This window comes from Pseudochaenichthys georgianus, unplaced genomic scaffold, assembly GCF_902827115.2.
Source record: "Pseudochaenichthys georgianus unplaced genomic scaffold, fPseGeo1.2 scaffold_563_arrow_ctg1, whole genome shotgun sequence".
NCBI lineage: Eukaryota > Metazoa > Chordata > Actinopteri > Perciformes > Channichthyidae > Pseudochaenichthys > Pseudochaenichthys georgianus.
The window spans coordinates 32,278-53,137 of NW_027263124.1; the positions used below are offsets into that span (position 1 = coordinate 32,278).

Sequence of the window (20,860 nt, forward strand, 5' to 3'; positions counted from 1 at the left end):
TTCCAGGTCAAAATGTTCCCAGATCTGTAGGAAGGCGGCAGCGTCCAGTCTGTCCATGGTGCTGACAACAAAACAAGGAAAACAAGAAACCAAACACAGATGATCCGTTATTCTCTGAGAGAAAAAGTATTCTGATTCAAATCGTCTCTCAGCGAAATGACACTGAAGAGGGACCCAACAGCTTGTATATAAAGGAGGGAGGGGGAGAGAGTGAGGGAAAAAGGAGGGGAGAGAAACAGAGACTGAACAGTTCAACAGGATTTATTGGTATAAACATAGAAATACAGAAATATCTGACAGAAATGTCACATTTCCAGGCTTGTACAGTAGATCCACTGAAACACACAATAAAACACATTATTTACCAAGTCTTTAAAAAAGATCAGATTTCTTCTGAAATAATGTCAAAAATATTTCCCCATAAAATAAAAACCATCACCTTAAATGGAAACTAATGCAGATTCAACAGCATGTTTTTCTAGTACTTTTTTTTTTACAATATAAACCCCCAGAGTTTGTGCATTTCACTCTGATATAAACCCCATTTATTTTATACAGAACCATAAACATAGTGTTGTTAGCACATATTTACATTGATACATAATACATGTGTAAGTGCAGCAGTACATGATTTACATAAAGCAGTTTGTTATAGGCCAAGACACAGGTTGAAAGCTGAAGTTAAATATGAATGTGAGGAATAAAACTTGTATCTTTTCATATGCTAACATGTCTCACAGTGGACATTCTGAATCGTGACAGCAGGAAATAAAAGTGTTCACAAGTCTAAATGTGGAAACAACTACAGCATAGGATTGTAGGTTATTGCTCTTGCCAGTGTGGTTTGACTTTCCAGGCACTATTAGACACCAGATCAGATATACAGTCATTTCAGAAACTTCTTAAACGTGGATGTTAAAATGAACAGTATGTATATATTTATAGCACATATTATTTAAGTCAGAATGACGACATGATATGAACACAGAAACTCAACCAAGAGTTGTTTTTCTGCATTTCACACCACACAAAGTGTATGTTTTCAGTGTAAGAAACATCTGTTTAATTGAAAATAAACCTATTTATTATATTATTTATTTATGTATTTTTTCAAAAATGATTTATACCTCATTATTGAGCCTCTTGAATTTGGAAATAGTAATTTCATAAAACAAAAACAAATCCCAAATCAAAGCCCACTTTCTGGCTTTTCCAGAGCGGTCAACCACATCACCTTTACAGTCATGGACAAGATGGACGTTCTTCAAACATTAAGAGGGAATTTTCCTTAACATTCATTTGAACTTTTGATACATATAAAACAAAAGAGTTACATTCTGGCTTTAGCAGCAGAATTATCTTTGTTTTTTTACACTTTCTTGTTGTAATTTTGACATTTTCTAATTTACAGACAGTCAATGTTTCAAGGCGAGCGGTGAATGTTTAGAGGATAAAAACATATGTATGTATTAGAGCCTTATCTCCAGAAGACCTGCTGGTAGAAGTGCCCAGCATTGGTTCAGCTGCAGAGGGGAAACACAGTAAAACAAACTGCCTCCACCTGGACGTCCTCACAGAGAGGCTCCTTCTCCTCAGTGCTTTGGACTAACTGACCTTTTTATATCTGGATGTGGTTATCTAACAGATGTCTCTGCAGCAGATACAACATGTCTTTATGGTCCTATTAGAGCTGTTGACAGAGGCGGTAATGGAGCTGTTCTGGTGTCCATGGCTGAGCAGCTGGCACTGATCCAGGGTCAGGAAAATGATCATAGCATGACTCAAAATTATTTACAGTGTCCTCACCAGGAATTGTAAAAATTAATCATTGTCCACTGTCTTTGCCTTGACTGTTTGTTTGTGATAGGTTGCTTAGAGTTTTTCAAATGTAGAGGGAATCAGGATTTAAAAGAGAAGACATGTTGCTGGTGTCAGACTGAAGGGGAGTCGTCTGAATCGTCCTCTGATTTGCTATCAGACTCCAGATCAGCGGTCCGAGATAAAAACTCCTCCTCAGCTGGACTGAGATCAGCGTCTGCCAGGGATGGAGGACTCACTGCAGGGAGAATAAAGATGAAGAAAAAGCATGAGGGAAACAGCTGGATTAAAACAATGGAAGATATTTGAAGGACTATCAACAAAAAAACTAACGCAGTTGAATGCACATTACTTACCATGCATACATGCATTTTGACCAAGAAGTTTAGAGTAAGAATATCAAAAAGAAAATCCAGAAATTGACATTATATAAAAGATAAAAATTGCATTGTGGGAAATAAGCATTTGATCCCTTTGCAACCGACAAGGATGCTGGCTCCCACAGATGGTTACATAAGTCCTCTTCCTTTAAGGCCCTGTCACACTGTCCCGAAATTGACACCCGATGGACACACGATAAAGGAAATGTTCAAATTCGGCTGTGATCGTAGCAACATCGGGCCGTTCGTGAGGGCATCTAAGCCATCGTATGACCGCCGGTGGAGTTTCTCAGGCTCCGGCAGCAACTTCGTGAGCGGCAACTTCGTAAGGCACTCGTGAGGGCATCTTGTCAAATCGTGTCATCTTCGTGTTATCATCGGTGCATTCACATTCAGTCTGATCGGGGCGAATGCCCGATGGCACCGAGGATAACAAGATGCCCTCACGATGGCCTTACGAAGGGCAACATTGACACACGAATTCAACACGAAAATGAACCTTCGCAAGGTCCTTCGGCTATTTGTTGGCATACCAAAGATTTTGCCTCCGCTCACGAAGTTGCTGCCGGAGCCTGAGAAACTCCACCAGCGGTCATACGAAGGCTTAAGATGCCCTCACGAACGGCCCGATGTTGCTACGATCACAGCCGAATTTGAACATTTCCTTTATCGTGTGTCCATCGGATTGTTTTATTGCACAACAAAATCATGTAAACATATTATGTAAATAACCCAATTTGTGTTCTGTGAAACTAAAAAGGATATAATATATTATTTTGAAGGCGAGTTGACAGGAAATTGTTGTTGTTATGGAAACAACATTACGGAGAAAACGTAATATTTTCTACATATAAAGACGGATAAAGTAAAGAACAAAGTCTGAAAATATCAGTACAGTATCATAGTACTGTAACATAATTGTTTTTGGTACTTTCATTGCAGTTGTATGTCTTAAATGTAATGTAAATGTTGCCTTCGTGTGTGGTTCGGGGCCATCTTCGTGCGAAATTCACAATTCCATATTCGTGTGTCCATCGGGTGTCAATTTCGGGACAGTGTGACAGGGCCTTTAAGAAAGTACTCCTAATATCAACTTGTTATCTGTATAAAAGACACCTGTCCACAGAATCAATCAAACAGATTCCAACCTCTCCACCATGGGCCAGACTAAAGGGCTGCGGGGTGGAGGCGTGCACTACTGGGCGCAGCCTCCTGACCCCCTGGAAAAACTGCGACATCAGTGGTTGACTAAAGGCTGACCTGCCGCCAAATCCCTCATGGCAGGACGAGATGGCTGCTGCATACACCTTCACTGTTGAATGTGCAAGCCCTCTGTCCACCAGTAACTGTTAGAAGGATAAAATAGAGCCTAACTCACAAGATAGGGGCTCTATTCTCCGCTCCTCACATCATCGCTGGAATCCTAGCCACCTTGGCCTGTAACAGGCTGTGATGGATCCCGCTCTAGCTGCCTGGATAGACTGAATAACGCTGTCAGACAATCCACCCTGTCTCAGCCTGTCCCTCTCAGGAGCCAAGCCTGGAGAGGACGGCCCAGAGTGGGTAACGCCCCGATTGCACCTGCCTCTTGAGACATCGCCCCCCAGAACTGGGGAACCGCCCAGGGCTGGCCCACCTTCATCTGTGTCATCTCTGAGTACCACGGCGCCCCGACGCGGCCCGGAGCCACTAGGATGACTGACAGACGTTCTCGCCTCACTCTCCCCAGACGCGAAGGAGGAGCGGTTCAACTCAGAGTCCCTCCCGGATGTTTACATCATGCTACTTTAATCTTTTACTCCACTATATTTTGTAGGCAGGTGTATTTTTTACTGAACATTAATGTATCCTTAGCCTTAGTTAGTAGCTACTTTGCAGATTCAGATTATTAATACCAAATATAAATCAACTAGTAATTTTTTTTTATAAGGATTAAGGATAACACCGGGATATTCATTGTATACAAAAAAGCATTTTGTGGCTAAAGTCTACTGTTGTTCGTAAGTATTCTTGAGCTACCAACAGTGAAAGCAGGCCCTGAAAGCAACCTTTTTAAACCATTGAAAGGTTCTCAATAGTTCCTTGATGTTTGATTGAAATGTGTTACTATACAGAGTGGTGATTGTGGCTTCATTTAGACAACCATGCAGAGTCTTAAAGAGGACTTGTGTGCTGGAAAGACTGAGTTTATTCGAACCGAAGGCTGGGAGGGACTTGGTTCTCTCTCGGTCGTCCTCGCTGGAGAGAAGATGAGGAGGAGCTGAACTCTTCAGAGAGGACCAGTGTCTGCCACCAACGCTGTGATCTCCCGCTGGACTGAGCGGCTCAAACGCATCACCATCCCCAGGAAACTCATCTGCAGGCAGAAGAGAAACAACAAATCGGATTTGTATAGAAAGATCCTAAAGAAACATTTCACCAAACATTTTGTATTATTAGTTTGTTCCCTAACGTGGACCTAGGAAGAGTTGAGACTGGAGTGAGTTGAACAACTACAGAAAACAATAAACTTATTAGAAAATATGCAAGTATATGTTCCTGGGTTTTACTGGTATGATTAGAATTGTAATCCTCAATTTTGAAATTTTTTGTTACCTGAATAAATGCATAGCTAAAAAGGAAAGATACATAAGTACATTTTTTTAATCTGCAGTGCCTGCTTTTAATTAATTCTATTTTATTATTTTTATTTGATATTTTAAATGGACTTGATTAGGATTATAAGATATTGTTACAGCTAACATTCTGTAAATAACTATGTTACATTTTCTTTCAGGGTGTAATTAACGCTCTTTAAATGTGTCCATTAACTTCAGCTTGTCTCTTATTTAATAACACCTCTTTTTGCTCAACAACTTGCCTTTGTGACTACGTCAAATAAATGCTTTTTAAGGAAAAAGACAGAGTTCTTTTAAAGGCTTAATTACAGTCGAGTGTTAAACTCCAACACACACTGACACTCTGACATGTCGAGTACAGGCTTTAACCTTTGCTTCAGATGTGTTTGGTGTGTGGAGGCGTCAAATACGGCCTCCAAAGCATTCATTAAACACGTTGTAACCTGGTACATTGAGTGTTTCTGCATGAGTCATGCTACCTTCATCATGAAGAAAGAACATATGAGGGGGAAATAACCCAGCTTCTATGTTCTCAATAGTTCAATCTCATTTAGAGCCTGCAGATTCCCTGCAGATGCGTTGTATTTTAGTTTTCGCCCTTCAGTGTTTTGGGTTTCTTGATTTGTGTTTAAGATGGGGTAAATAATGGAAACTAGGAAACAGAGCATGCTTTGGTATTTTAAGTTATTTATCTTCTTTAATTTGTGAAAATAAGATAATAATAATAATAATATATTTTTAATCATTCAGCCTTTATTTGATAGTGACAGTAGAGAGGAAACAAAGGTCCCCTGCCAAAATCAAACTGGGGACGTTTGGGTTATACTAAGGTGTACATCTTTAAAACTACGCCACAAGGACACTCCAACATGTTGCATATTTAATACAGCGATATGAGTTATATTCTACTACTTCTACATAACCCTCACATTAATACATAAATCCATAAACAACAACAACAACATTAAAACTCACCTATTATGCTACATTTGAACAATATATTATAGGGCCATATCTATACCAAACATGTCTCTGAAGTGTTTTGCTCAACATACCAAACAGATCACCCATTGTAGCCATGCCTCATACCACTCTATTTCAGCCCTGTTAGTAAAATGCTGATTCTGTGTCTAGCCCTTTATATGTAACCTCCGTTGTACACCAGTTTTTAGAGATGTGGGTAAGGAGGAAAAGAGAGAGGGTTGTATTTTCTGACACTTTGTGAGTCTCCTAACACACCGGGGATACATATTTATGTATAAAAGACATTTTGCATAATAGGTGACCTGTGACCAGTTCTTCACTAGAAATGACTAATACTAAAATCCTGCTAATTCTGCTACTACTCAACCTTTTCTATAAGGAGAAACCCACCTTCCAGAGGGGACAGGGGTCCTGCTGAGCTGCTGCTGGTGCTCTCTCTCTCCTGCTCTGATGGCGCCCTCTTCAGGCGAGGAGCAGGAAGTGGACCTTTGGCTGCTGAGGTTCCTGATGAAGCCTCAGCAGAGTCATCTGACAAACAGAGATCAATTCAACTATTTATTTATTTTCACTACTAAAACACATAAAAAAGGAATACAAATACTGCTTGTGGTGATATCAAGATATATGGAAAGAATCACAGCTTCTCATATCGCCTGATGTCCCACAGCTGATTAGAAAACATCTTAAAGCTAGTGTATGGAATGTTGCCTACCGAGGATGAAGGTGCTGCTCAGCCTGGGACTGGTTGGACTGACAGGACTGAGGGGCCCAGAGATGCGGGACCCTAGAGGGGGTTTGGCAGCCTGAGGAGGGGGTTTGGGGGTGACGCTGGGTGGTTTTGACCTTGGAGTCGGCTCTGGTCTGGACTCCTCATCGTCTGCTGGCACAGTGGGATGGACGTCTGACTTGGCTATAGACATAATGACAGAGACAGTTTGTAGATACTGTGGGATGTAATATATGAACAAATTATTAAGGACATTTACTTACAGCTATTCAATTATCAAGATATATATGTCATGAAACTGAAATATTTAACCTTCTAAGTTTGGCTTGAAAATCCAACGTACTGAAGATCCAAATCCAAAATGTAAGAAACTCACCGTTGTCTTCTTCCACCTTGTCCAGCAAAGATGACGACTCAGACTAAAAACCGAAAAACGAGAGCTTTATTCATGTTTAAAGTTATATATTGTAATCGTCACAACAATGAAAGAGAAGCAGTCGGTGGCAATTTGATTTCACGCTTCCTCTAAAAAATGTTCATTTAATTTGTCTAAAGAAAAAAATCCTGCAATCAGTAGAAATAAATTGACAATAAATATTGCATAATTGTATACATGTATTAGTAATTATAATAATAAAATAAAAATAAATGATGAAAAAATGTATTTTAAATAATAATAACAATAATAATAATAATGTATTATAATAAAGGCAGTGATGCTTAATGTATTTTTCTGACTCCAGTTAACTTGATTAGCACTTATCCCCTACTGTTCTATAATAATTCTATAAAAAGATCTAAATCTTTATTTAAAGTTTATTTTGCTGTGATTTCCTACCAATAGTATATAGCATTAAGAGATCACACTAGCTGTTCCAATTAGCGGTTTTGGTTAGTTGATGCTAATTTTTAACTTTGCCATCGATACTGAATGTCAGAAAAGTAGCACCTAGACTCCTGGTACCAATATTTGGCTTGAAGATGGTTAATAAATACTATTACAAATCTTGAAGGCTGAGTTTCACCTACCTTCTTTACAGCCATTCTCTCCTGCCTTGCCTTCATCTCAGCCATCAGGCCCATGCCCATCACAGGGACTCCAATATTGCGGGGAATTTGGGGGTTCTCCTTCTTCTCCAGGTTCTCGTTATCCTCAACATTTTCCTTCTCCACATCCTCCTCCGTCTTCAACTCCTCATTAGGTTCAGTGTCCGTCGGAGAAACCTCCCTCTCAGAATCTGTGTGTTCCAAGGATGGTTCCCTGTGGAGCTCCTGATGGGAGTCCTCCGCAGTGGTAGGGATTTGTGTGTGAGCAGTGGATGATGTTGGTGTTGTTTCCTCATGCACTGGGGTAATAGAGTGAGAGGTTGAGACAGTAGTTGTGGAAGCAGGGTGGGGGGGGGGTGATGGAGGCAGCTCCAGTGCTCTTCTCCGAGCGGGATGTCCGGGATTTGATGAGGTTAAAGAAACCGCTTTTCCTGGATTCACGTTTCTTATCTGCCGATTCCTGCGGGCTTGAGGACAGGCCTCTCACAGTGGGAAGTCTACAGGATAGAAAATAATAATATTACAAAAAATCAGACTAACCAAATCATAAATGTTTCAACGTTGTGAAAAAGTATCTGTTCACTTATTTTATACTGATGACACACAATCATACTCTGCTTTTGTACAATCTGCATTGTCTTTTACACAAAGATCATCAAAAATGTGTTGATAAAAACTGAGAAGACTATGAGGAAGTGCTGTGGTTTTTCGTTGTTGTGTTCATGTCAAACTCTGTAACAATGTTTGTATCTTGATTCTCACTTGAAGCTGAGTTTAATGACTTTCTTGGTGAAGAAGTCATCCAGGCCCTCATCCAGTTTTCCCATAATGCTGTTTGGCTCTGCATCTTGTGGCGCCGAGCTGACGGTGGATTTCCGCTTAATGGAGAGAAGAGACTCAATTACATTTAAGGCTCGTGGCATATAATCTTGTCAGGGAATTAAAGACCTTGAAAACAGAATTCCTGAGTTCCTGTCAACATCTTTTAAAAAAAGCTTTTTGGCTCAAAGACCACAGTATAGCTTCTGGTGTTAGGGAATGACCTAAATATGTGTTTTGATTCAGTATTCCCCGTTATGTCAACTAATCAGGAAGTTAATTGACATAGATTGTTTTAGAAGATTAGTAATGTTTTAATGCTTTTTTTTCATGGTAAAGGACTTATTTCCAAGAAACACACATCGCTAAGTGTTAATAAGCCCAACATGAAAAGCACTGCAATGCAACCTTATGATCAAACACAGGTTTACAATAAATTCGAACATTTCAGGGTCTATTTGTTTCATTAACAACTGTTTTTGCTAGCAAAGTCATCTAAATACATTTTTTATAGATTTAGATTGAATGCTGAATGTGAATAAATAAATGACAAATATATGCTTGTCGTCCACTGAACAGTTGACAACAAAACAAAAACAACAATCGCTCCCTAAGGGACACCTACAGTTGGTCGGCTGGGTTTGGTCCTCTTCTTGGGTTTTGGCCGTTGTTTGGTGTGACTCTCCAGCATCTTGTGCTCCACCGCTGGCAGCTCGCTTAGACAGACAGACTTTGTATCCAGGGGAGTAGGGGGAGGGGGGAGGTCTCCATAGTAGGCCGACGCTCTGTCCAATGGCTGTGAAGGAGGAGGAGGTGGGTCCTCGACATGGATAGGAACTTCCTCCAGAGCTTTGTCCAGGTCAAATTCCATCTCTGTTGGTCCGACAGAAGGCATAGCCATGTGGGAAAATAAACAGTTAATAATGATGTTTGCAGCCTGTTGATTGAATTAAGCCAAACTTAATCAAAACTACAAACTTGACTTGAGAGAATTACACTCATTTTGGACCCGAGTCAGATCGTTTTGCACCTCTTTCACTCTAGTGTCCAACACTGGAGCACCCCAGGGCTTTGTGCTTAGTCCTTCTTGTTCTAGTTGCTCATAAAGAGAACTCTGTTGTAAAGTTTATGGATGACTGTAACATGATCTGCCAAACTACAAGCAACGATGTACAAATGTACATCGTTGCTTGTAGTTTGGCAATATAGAGAGGAAATCAACAATATTTCCCAGTGGTGCTCAGAGAACAACCTCCTGCTCATTATCAGTAAAAACAAGGAATTGAATGTTGATTTAAGAAAAAGGAGATGATGACCCTGAGCTTCGGTAGAGCTTGTGAACAGTTTCAAGTTCCAGGGTATCAACACCCTAAAAAACCTGACATGGTCTTGACATATCTCCAAACTGCTGAAAAAAGCTAAAAAACTGTTGTATTGTTTTTTAAAGAAGGAGAAATGACCATGCCAAGATCTTGTAAACCTTTGAAAGAGAACAAACTAAAGCATCCTGACTGGAAACATTATAAACACAGCCCCCAATTCCACAAGAATTACACTGGCTTTATAAATAAAATCACTACATAAATAATTTTTTTCATGGTTTTAACTTAATCTAATTGGTCACTTGGTTTACAGAGCTAGAAACAAAATTGTATTTGATATACAAATATCCACAGCCATTTACTTTGGAATGAGTGTGAACGGCAGAGGGTGAGGAAACTTCAATTTAATAGTAACAATTGTTTAAGATTTGAACAGGAAATGCTCAGGGCAGTAACAGTATTCTTAAAATACAAGTAAGGGATGTTGCTACCTAAAGCTAAAAAAAGCAAAAGATGTGTAACACATTAAGATTTTCTCTCACCAAATGCCACAGAGACGGGGCGCAGCATCCTGACCAGAATACTCTTCCTCTTTGATTTAGGGGTCATCTGAAAAACAAAAACAGGTTTTAAATCAATTTGTTTAGAAGTAAAAATGATGGTTTATTTAATCCACAATGTGCGCTCAAAACTGCAAATCTGCTGAGACAATGTATTTGTACACAACCATATACAGACTACTCATAAACCATTGTTTACGGACTGATATGCAGTAAAATAGTTTTTGTTGTTTTCTTACAATGCATGTGTCCATGTCTTCCAGCCTGTGTTTGTGATCCCGCTCATGTTTTAATTTCTGATCCTGGTTGTGATTGGCTGGCTGCAGAACCACCTCATCCAGAACCTCTGCCTCCAGCGGGGGATCGTGATGCAGCAATGGCTGACTCTTCCTGATCAGATGGTCACCCTGGAGACAGAAGGAGAAAGTAGGACAGGGATGAAAGGACATAAAAACACACAAAAAGAAAGACAGACTGACATGCAGAGAGGGAACTCACCAGAGTGTGCTGTGATCTGGACAGAGAATCCAGGATCTCATCCACGATACGGTCAGACAGAAAAGAGGCCATGCTCAGCTTCAATTCACTGTTTCATAAAGATAAAAACAACATGCATGAATAAAACAAAAAAGGAAAATACTATTTTGTTTATTCTCCGTCCGACCAACTCACCAAATATTTAGCTACCACTTGGCTGTCTGAGACAAGTGCTAGTTTATTTTTTTAAGTGTTGGATGTTGACTGAAGGCCTTTTGGAAAAAATAAAGTGCAAATAGTGGCCACATAGATTTGCAGATCCTGCATGGTACTTGCAGGTTTGGTTCTTGTTACATTTTGGGTAAATGTTTATTTTTGTAGCAGAAGAAAGGGTATGAACTACTTCAAAATAACAGGAATTAGAAAGTACAAACAAAACAAAAAAAAACAGAAATGGACTCTCTTCATTATTCATATTTAACATAAAGGCCTAAGGTGCTAAAAATATCAGAAAAGAAAACATATATTTAAACTTCTGTAATTTCACAGTTATCAGCACAGGGGCGTGAAACAAAATGTACACAGATGTATGAAGAAATAAATGAATTTGCCACCTTGAAATTCCACATCAGCTGCAGTAACTCAATACTAGACATGTTCTCCTCGAAGTAACAGTAGTTGATTTATTCTCTACTGATTGCAAAATGACTAGGACCTTGGCCAACATACATGCAGCAGACCAGACCTTATCTTGTTGATGATGTCGACCCCGGACTGCTCCAGCAGCGTGGTGCTGATGAAGCTGCGGGGAACCGTCATCTTCCCTGATCCGGCCTTCAGGAGCTCCTGGCGAAGGCTGCTCCTCTTCATCACATGAGGACACAGACCCTCTGCAGTGTCCACCATGGACACCAGCATCGTCTGGGGACGACGAGATAGGACAGTTTAAATGATACATTGTATTCCGGCTTGATTTTAGAAAGTCATAAATGTAAGATTACATTACAAATTATTGTCACAGATACTGTTACGGTCATAACAGCAGCTCAGTACCTGCAGCTGTTCGTCCATCACCAGGGAAACCTCTCCTGCCATGGACTCCAGTTTGTCCTGAATGGCTCCAACACACACTCCACTGGACCCCCCACTCCTCAGGTGGTACAGGTTAGGGAGCAGCTGCAGGGAGAAGAGATGAGGTCGTTCAGATGTTTTAACAAGTATTTCTTTGGACTAATCTTTGATTTTCTTATGAAGTCAATTAGCATTTTTGAATATTCTATCAATTTATATATTTTTAAAACTGAGAGATTAAAAAAATCACAAGAGTACAATGCCAAATTAATTTTATTATTCACTGCAGGTGTTATAAACAGGTTGAAATATTTTAAACAGGAGGAAAGTAATAAAGTTACGGCTTTAGATGTATTTATTTGGCCGGCAGCTCAAAGAGAATTCATGAAATAGGAATTTTATATTGCTGATTACAATATATAAAAAAACGAAATAATGATTTGCATTATTGGGATCATCCAAAATGTGTTAATTGAAAAGCTGTGTAGCCAATGATCATTGTATATAAGTGAACAATACATAAAGGATTGATCATGTGACAAAGATCTGACACACACATTTCTTATTACATTTGATCTAGCCTTTCATTTATGCAGGGGCACCTTATGATGTGTATGTACCTTATTTCATGTTGTTTGTTTGTAATTTTACTTAAAACCTGTGCCCCTATCTGTGATGGCAAAACGTCGTATAACAAAATGCAATGTAGATTTTAGTTTGCGTGCCATTTTTTGATTTTTAAGCGTATTCTTTATTATAATTGGGATAATACCGTGAATCACGATTATTTTGGCCAGGATAATCGTGAGTTAAAATGTTCATATAGTCCCATGCCTTATCACTAGTAGCAGTGGGGGTTCTAGAACATTTTACATGGGGTGGCAAAGGGGGGGCAAGAGGTCTTGCCAGGGTGGCATGGGAGGGCGGACCGTACGTGGTATTCTATACTGTGTAACCTATTTATTGTTAAATAATGCCCTAACACAAGTGTTCTTAATGCACACGAGAAACAAGGTGTTCAGACAAACAAACTAAAATATAGTATAAAACAGCAGAAAATATTCATGATACCCTAGAATTCTGTTTACTGTAAGTACAGTAAAAGTACTTAGTTATAATTAAGTACACAAATGACATCACCCATCTCTTAAGAGAGCTAAAGGTGACCTGTGCAGCAACACATTTCAATCAATATTTGTCAATACTAAGAGCCGCTAGATTGTGCTGCTGTAAAACTTCCTCAGCCTTAATGAGAGTAAGCCCAACCAACAGTCTCCCCGATTGATATTCTGGGCTCCCTCAATAAAAATATCCTCCCCTCTGTCATGAACCTTGGAGTGACCTTCAACAGCGCCTTTAAATTTGATAAGCAGGTTAGCACTGTAGTCAAGACCTGCTTTTTCAAAATACGACTATTGGCTAAGACCAAGGCGTTTTTATCTTTTAAAGACCTAGAAAGTGTTACCTTTGTTACCTCAAGACTGGATTACTGCAATGCTCTGTATGTGGGTATGGACCAGGCCTCAATTAGACGCCTTCAGCTAGTGCAGAACGCAGCTGCACGTCTTCTCACTGGCCATAAAAAGCGTGACCACATCACCCCAATTCTGGCCTCATTGCACTGACTTCCAGTTCGGTTCAGAATAGATTTTAAAATCCTTTTATTTGTTTTTAAAGCCCTAAATGGGCTGGCTCCTGCCAATATAGCCGAACTCCTCCATCGCTTCACCCCAGGCAGAGCCTTAAGGTCGACTGACCAGCTGCTGTTGATCGTGCCTAAAACCAGGCTTAAAACCCGAGGGCATCGAGCTTTCGCAGCGGCTGGCCCTAGGCTCTGGAATACTTTGCCCCTCCATGTGAGGTCGGCCCAGACCCTGGGGTTTTTTAAAACAACACTTAAAACTCACTTTTTCTCTTTGGATTTTGTTTAATTATCTATTTATTTATTTATTTATTCATTTAGTTCTTTATTTTAATATTTATAACATAACAAAGGATTTCATAAAGTATTTTTAAAATAGTTTATACATTATTCGAATACAGGAATAGTAGATTACTTAAAATATAGTACCTTATATTTCATATTTTTTCCCTTTAGACCCTTGCGGTTTATTCTTAAAAACCCTTACCCACCCCCCATTTTCCCTCTGCTGGTCTATGGCCTTGTAGAGGGTAACAGGGTACAGATTCGCTTAGATAAGCGGGGGAGGGCATCTGACGAAGAGATAGGTTGTTGTGCTCCCTATCTCTGTTTCTTATCCTATATCTAATAGAACTGTTCGGGTCTTGATAGATTGAGTGGGGAAGTTCATGAGATCTTTCTAGAGGGTTATCAAGAATAACTTGTATCCAATGACCTTCTCCCTCTCTGTCTGTGTCTGTGTATTCTCTTGTTCCGATTAACCCAGCCAAATCTTTTTTCTTGGTTTGTATCTATATCTACGCCGGGATCCGGAGTCGAGGCTGATCCTCTTGCTGTAGTCCTGTATCTTGGATCCTCTATCCTGAGTTCTGGATTAAGTCGTGGACTTCGGGTCGTGGCTGAACCTGTCTCTGCGGTCCTGCCTTGGGTCTCGTCATGCTGCTTCCCTGATGGCTTCCACAGGATGGTAGCTGACATCCTCGTGGATTCATCTTCTTATTACAGACGCATGCATTTCCTAACATTCGGTCTATATGCTGTAAAATGTATTATCTCTTCGATTTACACACGGCATCTATTGCACGTCTGTCCATTCTGGGAGAGGGATCCCTCCTATGTTGCTCTCCCTGAGGTTTCTCCCATTTTTCCCCCTTAAACTGTGGGTTTTCTCTGGAAGTTTTTCCTTGTACGATGTGAGGGTCTAAGGATAGAGGGTGTCGTTTTTCTCATACTGATATTCTGAACAATCTGTGCTGTTGTATTTGCTGCAAAGTGTCTCTACTGTAGGCTATTTTTATTATATGTACAGCACTTTGGCTCGACCAAAATCGTTTTTGCTATATAAATAAAACTTGATTTAATTTGATTTGATTATGTGCAAGGAGGATAAAAACATACCATGTGGTCCAGCTGGAGTCTCCTCTGCCTCCTGATTCCTGCCTCTGTCCCTCATTCTGACACTTCATCTTTATTCCTCACATACATTTCTTCTTCTTCACTAATGTCTTCATCTCCTCCTCTTCCTCCTGCTCTGACCCTCCTGATCTCTTCAGTGTACTGTATTTTCCTTTTCCTCTTTCTGTTCGTCCTGATCACTTCTCAGATGTCTTTGTGTTGTTGTTGAATCACTCTAGCCTGCACGAGTCTACTTGCGAAAAGCACTGGTACAAAGGCTTGTATAACTTTACACGTTAGGGCCATGTAGCTGATAAGTAGCATAGCCTATAATAAATATAAAATCAGAAATTATTTATCAAACGCACACAGGCAGCTGTGTTTAGATCCAGTTTGACGGTAAAGGATATATCCTGGTTTAATTAAAAATAAACTTTGTTTCTATAGGTAAATACACTTCTGAGTTGACAAATATGACGTGTGGGGTACCTCAAGGCTCCATCCTGGGGCCTCTTCTCTTTAACATCTACATGGTACCACTGGCTCAGATAATGAAAAACAACAAAATAAGTTACCATAGCTATGCAGATGACACACAAATGTACGTAACAATTTCACCAGGAGACTATGCTCCAATTCAAACACTGACTAACGGCCCGTCTACACTACAGCGTCGAAAGCTCCAAGCAGCTCCAAGCTGCCCATTCACTTTCAATGGGGTGACGTCACGTAGCCGCGCTTTTTCGCCGAACTGAATTGTGGGTAGCCGAGCGAGGCGTCTCAGGCGACCCAGGCGACCAGAAGTTGAACATTGTTCAACTTCTGGTCGCCTGGACGCCGGAGTAGCCAGCGCCAGCCAATCAAATCCCGTTTCCCAAAATCTGACAGCTGAAGCGCTAGCCAATCAAACCGCGTCTAAGCTGGGAGAGATATCCCGCCGTTCATTTCTATATTTTCAAAAAAAGTCGGAGGAGAAACTAACTATCGCCGTAGCGAATCACCCGGTTTTGTATGACCAGACCCTCTTCACCTCCCGGGATACAAACCGGAGGAACCAGGCATGGAGGGAGGTGGCAGAGACAGTGGGGGAAACTGGTAGGTTTTCGCCTGTTTGGGGAGTTTATATATATATTGCTCGCATAAAATCCCCGGGGGTTTTTGCTTTGTATGTCGGGGGCGGGAGATTCATGTGATTGGTTGTTGGCCGTGTTGCTTGAATAAAATCCCCAAGCTCCAGACACGCCCAGCTCTAAGCTATTTTTGGAGCTGTAGTGTGGACGCTCCGTAAGTGCATTGAACAAATCAATGACTGGATGTGTCAGAACTTTCTCCAATTAAACAAAGATAAAACTGAGGTAATGGTTTTTGGAGCCAAGGCAGAACGCTTAAAAGTTAGCGCTGAGCTTCAGTCTGCAATGTTCAAAACAACAGATAAAGCCAGAAATCTAGGTGTAGTCATGGACTCTGACCTGAGTTTCAACAGTCACATTAAAACAGTTACTAAATCAGCTTACTATCACCTAAAGAACATATCTAGGATTAAAAGACTAATGTCACAGCAGGATTTGGAAAAACTTGTCCATCCTTTTATCTTCAGTATTCTCGACTACTGCAATGGTGTCTTCACAGGTCTCACTAAAAAATATATTAGAAAGCTGCAGCTGATTCAGAACGCCGCTGCTCGAGTCCTCACTAACACTAAGAAAGTGGATCACATCACTCCTGTTCTGAAGTCTTTACACTGGCTTCCTGTGTGTCAAAGAATAGATTTCAAAATACTGCTGCTGGTTTATAAAGCACTGAATGGTTTAGGCCCAAAATACATTTCTGACCTCCTGCTAAATTATGAACCATCCAGATCTCTCAGGTCTTCAGGGACTGGTCAGCTTTCTGTCCCCTGAGTCAGAACTAAACATGGTAAAGCAGCGTTCAGTTATTATGCTCCAAATATCTGGAACAAACTCCCAGAAACCTGCAGGTCCGCTGCAACTCTGACTACTTTTAAATCCAGGCTGAAGACTTTTCTTTTTGTCGCTGCTTTTAATTGAAATGTAATATCTTAGATATCTTAGACTGCACTGTAACTTTTATCCATGTATTTTTTCTTTTAATGTTTCTTTTATTAGCTTTTCTTTTTAATGACTGATTTTAAATGCCATTTTCTTAATGTCTTTCATTTTTTGTAAAGCACTTTGAATTACCTTGTGTTGAAAAGTGCTATATAAATAAACTTGCCTTGCCTTAATTTATCTGGCCTCATTGCTGTGATGTGTAATATACGTGGATTAAATAAGCGCTGTCTGCGTAGTATTTTGTAACGTAACGTCCCAAACAGCGATCGTCTGTTAAATGCTATCGATTCAAACGGCAGCGTTTTATTCATATTTTGTTTGAAGCTCTCGTCCTTATTAAAAACAAAACCAGTCGAAGGGGAAATGCTCCCAGGGGAAACTGATCCACCTTCAGGTGCTGGGACAGCTCGGTCTCTCTGCAGCTGTGTGAGCCGCGGTCTGTGTGAACGCCGCTCCGCAGTTTAATGCAGGGCCGTAGCTACGTTTTTTAACGGCCCTAAGATGATATTTAAAATGATTCACTTTTAATTAATTAACTGCTTGTTTCGTTGCTTGAGAAGCTTGTGGACATAGTGTAGGTTTGTTTCTACAAGTACAGTTTTAGGGACACCAAAGTTAGGGGGGAAGCTGCCCCCCTTTGCCCCCCGTAGATCCGCCCCTGACTAGTAGGCAGTTGATAATCTGCACCATAAATGATGAAAATATTGTTATTGGTGATTTTTTACTGTCTCTAAATATTCAGTCAGCTATGGGAGTTGGAGGATTGAAGCGTTATATTTAGGATTATTCCCACAGATCATGTCTTCTTACTGTTTTGGAGTTCCTGGCGTCTTTCATGAAGTTCTCTGCCACCTTCATGTCCTCCTGGACCGAGTTGGTCTCTGTGAACCTCAGAGAGTTCAGGTGGTCCTGCACCTTCACACACATCATGTCCATCATCTGCAGCACAGATACCAGAGGTCAGATTACAAACCCTGATATGTTAACTCATTGAATGGGATTTGACTCACCTCACTGAAGGGGACAACATGGAGGTCCCCATGAGGGGAATCATTAATTTTAGGGTGAAAACTTGGTTAGGTTTAGGTTTAGGGTAAGGTTAAGGGTTAGGCATGTGTTGGTTATGGTTAAGGTTAGGATAAGTCTCCATGTCCCACGGAAGTGACGTATACATGGTATGCGTGCGTGCGTGTGTGCGTGTGCGTGTGCGTGTGTGTGTGTGTGTGTGTGTGTGTGTGTGTGTGTGTGTGTGTGTGTGTGTGTGTGTGTGTGTGTGTGTGTGTTGGAGAGCCTGCCTGTTGTGTGGTGGTGGTGACGATCCCCTGCTGCAGCCTGTACGCCTGCTCCTGGAGGTATTTACGCGTCTCATGGTTCCTCAGCAGGTACTGCTCCATCTGCACCACAAAACACAACTATTCAACTGTCAAAATGAAATGTGATTACAGATAATATTTTAAAGGGAAAATATTATATTATAGTGCTTGTGCTCAAACATCTAGGTATTTGAAATGCCTAATAACCTATACAATGTTAAATAAAAACAAAAACATGGGAATCAACTAACTTTATATATAACTTTATATTTGGCTCCCCTCCATTGGCAGTGGTGGAATGTAACTAAGTACATTTATTCAAGCACTGTACTTAACTACTATTTTGACATATTTGTACTTTTCTTCAGTAATTCCATTTATTTTTACATTTACTTCTACTTCACAACATTTGATCTACTTTTTACTCCACTACATGTATTTAACACTCATAGTTACTAGGACATTTGTACATTTAAAAACACATGTGATGATGATATGATATGATTCCGTACTTTACCAATAATCTACCCAGTATTTGAAAAAGTAACTCAAATTGGTTCAACTTTAACAAACATTAAAACGATATGACATGTAATTGTTGGTGTTAAAAACATAATAATAACACAAATATATAATATTGTGAAATCAGCCAATCTGCAGCTTGTACTTTTAGTTTTGTTACTTGATGTATCAGAATATACCATACCCCATCAGAGGTTCTGCACCCATGGCTGAGAAGTACTACCTTCACAATTTTCTTCGCAAGCCAATTAGAGCAGACTAGGCTTTCTCAGAGGGTCTGCTTAAAGAGACGGGCACTAAAACAGAGCGTTTCAGAGAGAGAGAGCATGAGCATAATATGTCCCCTTTTATACTCTTATATCTAACTTATCGTATAGAGCAGTGCTTGTCAAACTTTTTTCAGTCATGTACCCCCTTTGAAACATTTTCTCAGCCAAGTACCCCCTGACCGACCCCGAACATGTTTGATCGAAAAAGCCTATACAAATAATTCCAATATAGTGATGTTCCCTCAGTGTGTGATTTATTAACTCCTTTACAACAAACTAAGGATATTTTCATTTTATGCATGAAAAAAGAATAAAAATGTAAACTGATTTTTCAAAGGACTTTTTCAAGTAATATCTGTTTAACAAACCAATGAACACAATGATATATTATGCAAAACTATAAAATACAATACACCAATTTGACATGTTTATATGAGGCCCCCCTTAGTGGTTCTAGGAATATTTTATATAAAATTGTGTTTTCTATTTAACTTATTGTACTAAGATTATCTTTGTAATCATGCATGGTATTTTTTTAATTAACTTTTTATTATTTTTTTTTTTTTTTAAATCTCACGTACCCCCTGCAGTACCCCAACGTACCCCTAGGGGTCCGCGTACCCCCATTTGAGAATCACTGGTAGAGTACTCTTTACAAAATAATCAAATAAACAGGGTAATGACCTTCAGTAAGGCGTCCTCCGTCTTCTCTGGGCTCGCCTTCAGTGCCTGAGCAGCATCCATGATGGGAATAGGCATGAAGCGAATGGTATAGTTCCTGGGGGGGGAGAAAATAGTAACTTAACATGACTTAATACTAGTACAAAGTCAGAGCAGGACGGATAGCATGCATAGGAATTGTACCTTCAGTGACTGCTTTATACTTACTTCTCCAGAGCAGCAGCGACGTCCTGTAGACCCTGAGGACTGATGCTGTTCCTGTCCCACATTATCGTCCTGCACACACACAACCCAAGAGGATCAAACATACCCAAACACAAACACACATTTGAATAAAACAAGTGAAAGTGCTATCTTTTTTTGTCTCTGATCTGAACATAGATGATCTCGCAGACGTTTTACCAGATTTCTATCAGTTACCTTTCCATCAGATTAACCGTTCCCGCATCCCCAAACTTTCCGCAGGTGGGAGTCGAACCTGCATACTTGACAGCGGGGACTTAGCCCCCTGCACATGGGCTTTTCTACCGACCATAAGGAGGCCCAAATTCACACAGATGTAGCAGCTCCCACAATGAATATAGCTTTTCCGGGATAATGTGGCTTCCTTGCTCACCTGAGCTTGGTGTTGATCTGCAGGGCTTTGGCCAGCATCTTGGCCCCCATGTCTCCCATGGCGTTCCCGCTGATGTCCAGTTTGGTCAGAGAGGTGTTGCTGCCCAGAGCGTTGAGGACGATGGAGAGGTCTGTCTTCAGCCGGGAGTCAGCCAGGGACAGAGAGGTCAGCGGCTGCAGGGGAAACACATTGATATTCAATATTATATTATAAACTATATACTGTATACATATAGTTCATTTTTCATCAACAGTGAAATTCTTAATGGTAATAACAGCAAGAGAACTGGTATGAATCACAACAAAAAACGTAATGTTCAATTGATGTTAAAATGTTTCACGTACTGAATCCTCCTCTTGAATCATGTGAACCAGGTTGTCCAGGACCTGAGACACATTTCTGCAGAAAATGTTGAAAATGAAAATGTGATTAAATGACAAACCAATGTGTAGTAACATTTTAAATATATATGGGACCACATACTGTAAGTGCATTCTTAGTCACCTTCATTATTATAAAGTACTTTG

At 40.2% G+C, this 20,860-nt stretch overlaps 1 protein-coding gene across 1 annotated transcript in view; it reads right to left on the bottom strand.

Annotated features, from left to right (window-relative positions):
• Nucleotides 1-245: 245 nt before the first annotated feature.
• LOC117443242 (F-actin-uncapping protein LRRC16A-like) overlaps nt 246-20,860 on the bottom strand; it is a 61,810-nt gene continuing 41,195 nt past the window's right edge. The window contains 20 exon segments of the mRNA XM_034079201.2: nt 246-2,056; nt 4,396-4,554; nt 6,191-6,328; nt 6,513-6,710; nt 6,904-6,946; nt 7,557-7,928; nt 7,930-8,071; nt 8,337-8,452; nt 9,019-9,266; nt 10,258-10,324; nt 10,515-10,682; nt 10,774-10,861; nt 11,498-11,673; nt 11,806-11,928; nt 17,743-17,871; nt 18,228-18,326; nt 19,721-19,814; nt 19,925-19,993; nt 20,334-20,506; nt 20,678-20,732. Of these exon segments, the coding sequence (XP_033935092.1) occupies nt 1,932-2,056; nt 4,396-4,554; nt 6,191-6,328; nt 6,513-6,710; nt 6,904-6,946; nt 7,557-7,928; nt 7,930-8,071; nt 8,337-8,452; nt 9,019-9,266; nt 10,258-10,324; nt 10,515-10,682; nt 10,774-10,861; nt 11,498-11,673; nt 11,806-11,928; nt 17,743-17,871; nt 18,228-18,326; nt 19,721-19,814; nt 19,925-19,993; nt 20,334-20,506; nt 20,678-20,732 (2,782 nt within the window). The 3' untranslated portion in view covers nt 246-1,931.